We start from the raw sequence: 7,500 nt of genomic DNA on the forward strand, positions 1-7,500 counted from the left end.
GTAGGAGTATAATTTGTATGGGGATATGGAAAATAGAAAGAATGAGAGGTTTATTTCATTATGCTTCAGAAGAATAAGAGGTTCATTTACTCTATTTTCAATGCTTCAGAAGAATAAGTGGTTCATTTACTCAATTTTCTATGCTTCAGAAGAATAAGAGGTTCATTTTCTCAATTTTCTATGCTTCAGAAGAATAAGAGGTTCATTTACTCTATTTTCAATGCTTCAGAAGAATAAGAGGTTCATTTACTCTATTTTCAGTGCTTCAGAAGAATAAGAGGTTCATTTTTTGTTTTCAATGCTTCAGGACAAAGAGGTTCATTTTTTCTATTTTCAATGCTTGAGAAGAATAAGAGGTTCATTTTCTCAATTTTCTATGCTTCAGAAGAATAAGAGGTTCATTTTGTCTTATTTTGTATGCTTCTGAACTAATTAATTAACTAATTAAAATATTCTAGCACAAAAAAAATGTGAAAATTTCTAAGGGGTTATGGAAAAAAAAAAAAAAAGGCTAGCACCAAAACGGTTAAGGGTCCTTTAGTCCTTCCTTCCCTCAGGGTCGGGTGATGGAGGCTGGGACTTTAAATAATTGGTTGGGGCTCTGAGCAGCTGTTGGACGCCGCTCAGCAGATGTTGTGCTTTCTTGTGACTCTGTGTGTTAGGAACTTTTGTTTCCTTGCCTGTTCGGAATTTTTTTTTTTAATTTGATTTGTACGTTCTTTGAATACAGTAAAATCTCTCTTATCCGGCATCAACGGGACCGCCGACATGCCGGATACTTGAATATTGCCGGATACGTACGTCTTTTTCATTTCTTTCTTGTTCTCTCTCTCTCTCTCTCTCTCTCTCTCTCTCTCTCTCTCTCTCTCTCTCTCTCTCTCTCTCTCTCTCTCTCTCTCTCTCTCTCTCTCTCTCTCTCTCTCTCTCTCTCTCTCTGGTTATACATACACAGGGTGATATTGTACATGAAAAAATTTATTATCATTTTGTGTGTAATTGAAGAACAGCAACAACAATAGTAACATAACAACAATACACACACACACACACACACACACACACACACACACACACACACACACACACACACACACACACACACACACACACACACACACACACACACACACACACACACACACACACACACACACACACATGTACAGTACAAGGTTGTGTAGTGTCCTTGGTAACTGGCATGACTTTGGTGCCACATTAGGGGATCCTTCGAGGTCCTTAGCTAAGGGACTCTTCAAGGCCCTTCACATTTAAAGGGAGAGGGAAGTGGTGAGGTGCATCTGTGTCATGTGCCTGGCTGGATTAAGGGTGCTGTGACTTAGAAAAGGAAGGTTAGTTGGGGGAGGGGCCTTCATCTTCACTATCCTACATCCCATAGCAAGATTAGGTAGTGTAACTTATCACAGTAGCCTCGTAAGGATCATTTGGTCTGGTGCTGTTTGTTCTTCCTCTGTGTTGCATTGTGTTCCTTTGAGATGGACAAGTCCTGCAGCATTGCCTGGTCAACACTGGATGAGGGAAGTAGTGCCTCATCTGTACTTGTAGCAGAACTCTTTGATATCAGCTGTAGCTTTATTTTTTTGGTGAGTTCAGAGCCAGGCCTTGGTGTGCTGGGTTATCAGGAAGGACAGGAAGTCAATTAACTTACTGTCCTGGGGTGTCCTTTGTGGCAGGGATGGGGCTGGAGGAACACTGGCATGTCTAATCCCCCTTACTGGTAATTGGAACAGTGACACTGTGTGAATATGTGGTAGTGAGGGAAGAGGGGAGCTACTTCTCCAGTCCAGGCAGTGGGATTCCAAAGCCATGGTGGCTGCTCCCCACCTCGCTAACCACAGGGGAGCCGCCTTGTTCCAGAATCCCCACATCTGCAAGCGTGACGCCCGATGACTGCTGGCTGAAGGCGGGATCCAGCACCAAGAAACCTGTGGCAGGTAGCGACGCGCTGGAGCTAGGCAAGAAACCATTTGCCACCGCTTCAAGTGTGTCTGTCTGTGCTGGCAGGGTGTTTGCAGTGGCTGACAGAGTGGCTAGTGCACCGCTTGGAAGCTTTCCTAAACTTTGTGGCTCACTAGCAACGACGGTTGAGGGAGGCACGTCTGCATCCAGGGAGGGAGCGAGACCCACCTCACCCTTGAAGGTGAGGGAAGGGCCAGCAGGACTGGCTTTTTGCGAAGGAAGAAGCTGCTGGGCTTGGGTCACCTGTGCCACCGACCCAAAGTTAAGGGAAGTGGCGCCGCCCCCAAGGTTTTGCTCAAGTTTGATTGAACCACCACTCCCGATGCTTCCATGGCTGAAAGTGTTATCGAAGAGGGGAGTTGCCTGTACTCTGTGCTGTGAACTGATCTGCTGGCTCTGCTGACGGCTGGCCTGCTTTTGGGGGATGGCAGTGTTCAGGGTTTGCTGGGGAGCTGTGGACTTTTGAGTCTGTTTAGCTGAGAGGGATTTGCTTATGGAGGGAGATACAGCAATGAAGGTGGTGGTCTGTGGAGGCTGCTGCAGCACCAAGGGCTGCTTGGTGGTGAGATTTGGGCGGGTGCGGCCCTTGGTGCGGCGTGGGGCAGTGGCGGTGAAGAAGTTGATCCGGCGGAGAGTGGTGAGGTCAGGGTCTGGTAAGTTGACCTCCTCTGGGGAGGTGATGGCACCATCGGTGAGGCCAGATAGGATGTTGGACAGCGTGTGTCTAAAGGAGGCTGTTGTGACATCGTCAACTTCCAGGTGCTGTTGCTTATTGAGGTTCAGTAGAGGCGACACTATGGCTTGGAGTGGCTGCTGAGAGGAGCCCTCAGTGGGACGTCGGGGACGTGAGGTGGAGCTCTGGTAGTCAGAGGTTTGGGGCAGTACCGCCACATCATGTCGCTGCGCCTTCACGATGATGTCATCACCATTATCATCATCATTGCCGTTGCCAACACCTGTGGCAAGGGACTGTGCCGAAGATCTGGTTGGGCCCCTGGACTGCTGTTGCAGCAGTTGTGTTTGTCCTTGCGGTTGCTGTTGTAGGAGTAGATATACTTGCTGCTGCTGCTGCTGCTGCTGCTGCTGGGGCAGTTGTATCTGCTGCTGTTGCTGGACCAGTTGATGTACCTGCTGCTGCTGCTGCTGCTGATGTTGCTGCTGGAGCAGTTGTATCTGTTGCTCTTTTTGTTGTTGCTGTAGCAGTTGATGTACCTGCTGCTGTTGCTGCTGTTGTTGAAGCAATTGGTGTATCTGCTGCTCGTTTTGTTGTTGTTGGAGCTGCTGATGTATCTGCTGCTCCTTTTGTTGTTGCTGTAGCAGTTGATGTACCTGCTGCTGCTGCTGCTGTTGTTGAAGCAGTTGGTGTATTTGCTGCTCGTTTTGTTGTTGTTGGAGCTGCTGATGTATTTGCTGCTCGTTTTGTTGTTGTTGGACTAACTGATGTACCTGCTGCTGCTGTTGCTGTTGTTGGAGCTGTTGATGTATTTGCTGCTCGTTTTGTTGTTGTTGGAGCTGCTGATGTATTTGCTGCTCGTTTTGTTGTTGTTGGATCAGTTGATGGACCTGCTGCTGTTGTTGCTGTAGCAGTTGGTGTACCTGTAGCGGCTGTTGCTGTTGCTGTGTTATCCCTTGCTGGCTTTGAATAAGGGTCTGTGAAGAGAGTGGAAAAGCATGGAAGTCGATGGGGTTAGGAGTGACTGCTACGCCGCCAGCAAGGCTCTGAACGTGGCCACTTGGTTTGTCATCATTGTGTTGAGAAGTGAGGGTCTGCTGGTGCGGGGCGGGAGAGGCTGGGGTTGCGTGGTGGAAAGCAGGGATCGCGGTGGGGTTGTGGTACGTCAGGGAGGAGGTTCCTGAGTTGCCTGCATGAAGCAACACGTGATCGTCGGCATCATCAGCCCCATCATCCTGTATGTTCACCTGTGTGGAGGCAGGGGCGGCGTGGTGCAGGGCCTGGACAGGGGGCTGAAGGGGCTGGGCAGGAGTAGGGTAGCTGTATGTGAACCTTGGGAAAAACGATGCCTGGTCGTCGTCATCATCATCCCCGTGGTCACCCTTTATGATGACCTGCGTGGAGGCGGGGGCGGCGTGGTGGAAGGACTGGAAATGGGGCTGGACAGAGTGGGCAGGAGTAGGGTAGTTATATGCAGGGGAGGGAGTAACAACAATCCCAGGGAGAAGTAACACCTGATCGTCGGCGTCGTCATCTCCGAGGTCATCCTGTGTGCTCTGGGTGGCGGCGTGGAGGGGCTGGACAGGGGCATGGTGCAGGGGCTGGGCGGGGGTGAGGTAGTTGTACGGGGACAGAGTGGTTGGGCCGCCGGGCAGACTCAAGGCTTGGTCATCGATGTCATCAGTGCCGTGGTCGTCCTGGGTGGAGACAGGGGCGATGTGGTGCAGGGGCTGGACAGGGGCGAGGTGGTTATTGGCCAGGACGCCGTGATGCAGGGCCTGGGCGGGGGTGGGGTAGTGGTATGGGGCCGGGGTCGTTACGCCAGCTGTGAAAAACAACTGGTCGTCAGCGTCGTCTGCCCCGCCGTCATCCCCACCGTCATCCTTTATAATGATCTGTGTGGAGGCGGGGGCGGCGTGGTGCAGGGACTGGGCGGGGGCGTGGTGCAGGGGCTGGGCGGGGGTAGGGTAGCTGTACGGGGAGGGAGTCGTTGGGCCTGCAGGTAGAAGCAGCACTTGGTCGTTGGCGTCGTCAGCCCCGTCGTCGGTATTGATAGCGAACTGTGGTGAGGCGGTGGTGGCGTGAGGGGCCGGGGCGGGGCTAGAGTGAGTGTTGATAGAGGTGGCAGTTACGGCACTTATAGGGGACGGGAGCTGGTGGTCGTCGGCGTCGTCACTCCCACTCTTGTGGATGACCTGCGTGGAGGCGGGGGCGGCGTGGCTAGCGTACCCCTGGGAGGGGAGCCCCACGCTGGGCAGGCTGCCGGGCAGGCTGCCGGGCAGGCTTGGCGTGAGCTGGGCGGGGTTGTAACCTCCGAACTGGTTCCCGAGAGGGTGACCTCCGAAGTTGAAGGAGATGATCTGGTGTGGCCGCTGGGCGGGATCCGCTGCCGCCACGCCTGAGGAGCGAGACGAGGGAGGGTTACTGAGACTTTCTGGCCACTGTTTTAGTCAGTACAACACTGCAGTAACAAACAACTTTTTAGGGGCCATTATGTGGAGTCATTTTGCTGAGGTGAATGGTTGAACTAACACCGTCACCACCTCCGCCACTATCACCACTGCCACTTACCTCCCACTGTTAAAACCACCAGCAGCAGTAGCCGCCACAACGTCTCCATTTCTGCTCCTGTCCTTCCTTTTGTGTATATGCTGCACTCAGAGAGAAAGAGAGAGAAAGAGAGAGAGTTATTTTAGTTTTGATTTACAGTATAACAACAAACCAGCAACAAGCTCAGTTAGGCAACGTTTAAGGTCACCACGTCATGAAAACTCGCTGTACAGTTAATATTTTGAGAGAAATTTAACTGTGTATGTGTGTGTGTGTGTTTGTGTGTGGACAAACCAAGGCGTGTGTACTCGTATGTGTGTGTGTGTTCCTACCTGCTGGGACGGGCGGGAAGAACAGACTCTGCTCTCCCCGCCCCTCCAAGCTTTATACCTTTCCCTCCTACCATGCAAAAAAGTGGCCCTCTGTCTCATCCCCCTCCTTCCCCTCCTTCCCCTCTCTTGGCTCCGTCACTCCTTCCTAACACGTCTCCTTCCTCGTCATCTTATTCCTTCTCATTCCCCCTCCCTTCTCGTCTTTGGCGCTCCTGTCCTCTCCGCTTATGTTCCCTTGTACTTTGTCTTCCACCTCGACTCTCTCTCTCTCTCTCTCTCTCTCTCTCTCTCTCTCTCTCTCTCTCTCTCTCTCTCTCTCTCTCTCTCTCTCTCTCTCTCTCTCTCGTTTTGAATCTCGTGTTTTCAACTTCGCATCCTCTCGTTTGTTTTTCTTCTGGTCTGCTTCCTCCTCCTCCTCCTCCTCCTCCTCCTCCTCCTCCTCCTCCTCCTCCTCCTCCTCCTCCTCCTCCTCCTCCTCCTCCTCTGTATTTGCATTAATTAGTTTTGCATTTGTATCTCCATTTTAAATCTCCGTGTGTGTGTGTGTGTGTGTGTGTGTGTGTGTGTGTGTGTGTGTGTGTGTGTGTGTGTGTGTGTGTGTGTGTGTGTTCCCCCTCTCCAGTTATCGAGAATGCTTTGGTTGTAAATCGCCTTTATCTCCCCTTCTCTCTTCTCTCGCCCTTTTCTATCACTCGTCAAGAACTTTCTCTCTCTCTCTCTCTCTCTCTCTCTCTCTCTCTCTCTCTCTCTCTCTCTCTCTCTCTCTCTCTCTCTCTCTCTCTCTCTCTCTCTCTCTCTCTCTCTCTCTCTCTCTCTCTCTCTCTCTCTCTAAATGCAGATAAATGTGGGTACTTTTTCCAAGATCTGGTGGCATCTAGGTGACGGCGGACACACACACACACACACACACACACACACACACACACACACACACACACACACACACACACACACACACACACACACACACACACACACACACACACACACACATTAATTTGTTCCATGCACTGATTTACTTTGTTCTTAATGAGAGTGACTTTTGATGGGGGATGGGGGTGAGAGGAAGGGGGGAGTGGGGAGAAAAGAGAGCTTATGGGCATGGAGGGCTGAGTCATAAGAAGTCGTTAGAGGAGGAGTATAGGATGGGACGTTATAAGCAAGGGCGTGCCATTTATGTGCTCTACCTCCATCTCAGTTGCTTAGTTTTAATAGTTTGTAGCGGCGCCATATGACCGCGATGTTGTGCTCTTCATTGTTTACGTCACTGTTTAAATCACTCACCGCCAGCACGCCGTCAGTCTGCGATGCTCATAAGCGTGTAGGTGTTCTGAAAGGTCTGCGTGATGATCCCAAAGCCACAAGTTCTGATGTGCTTCTGTTCACGAGTAAATGATGAATATTGTAATTCCGTTCGTTTACTGTATTTTGAGTGGTGAATTTATGGGTGTCTTGTAGTTAAATGATGTATTACGTTATTGTGTATAGTCATATAGAAATAACTACATAATAGTAATGACTGGAGCAAATTTCTTTCTATAACTTGTATGCATCAGATGTCCGAATTTATTGCAAGGGTTCCCTCCTTTCTCTGCCCTTATCCTTCTACCTCCTTCGTTCTTTACCTGTCTTTATCTTTCCTCTTTCCTCTCTCCTCTTTCCTCCGTCCCTTATCTACAGTTCTCCCTTCCCCTGTTATCTCCATCGCTCTCTCCTTGTTTTTGTTGTGTAGTTGATTTTAGTTCTCCCCCTCACAGCTTCCTCTCTGCCCGTCTCTTCTTTGTCCCCTTCTGATTTTTTTTTATTTATTTTTTTTATTATTATTATTTTTTTTTAAGACTTTCCTCGAGGTTAATACGATAGGCCTTCTCTTTTTTTTTTGTCTCCGTCCTTCTCCTCCTCCTCCTCCTCCTCCTCCTCCTCCTCCTCCTCCTCCTCCTCCTCCTCCTCCTCCTCCTCCTCCTCCTC

General features: G+C 50.3%; 2 protein-coding genes across 5 annotated transcripts in view; one reads left to right on the top strand and one right to left on the bottom strand.

Annotated features, from left to right (window-relative positions):
• The window catches only part of LOC135109212 (RING finger protein 17-like), a 107,051-nt gene that overhangs the window by 14,028 nt on the left and 85,523 nt on the right, over positions 1-7,500 (top strand). The gene's annotated exons all lie outside the window — the stretch shown is intronic.
• On the bottom strand, positions 960-5,397 carry LOC135109406 (histone-lysine N-methyltransferase 2D-like). Its single transcript, XM_064020820.1, has 2 exons — positions 5,222-5,397; positions 960-5,048 (listed from the first exon to the last, which is right to left on the bottom strand). The coding sequence occupies exons 1-2, from the start codon at positions 5,268-5,270 to the stop codon at positions 1,789-1,791; spliced, it is 3,309 nt and encodes a 1,102-aa protein (XP_063876890.1). The 5' UTR covers positions 5,271-5,397; the 3' UTR covers positions 960-1,788.

Source organism: Scylla paramamosain, chromosome 18 (assembly GCF_035594125.1).
Source record: "Scylla paramamosain isolate STU-SP2022 chromosome 18, ASM3559412v1, whole genome shotgun sequence".
NCBI lineage: Eukaryota > Metazoa > Arthropoda > Malacostraca > Decapoda > Portunidae > Scylla > Scylla paramamosain.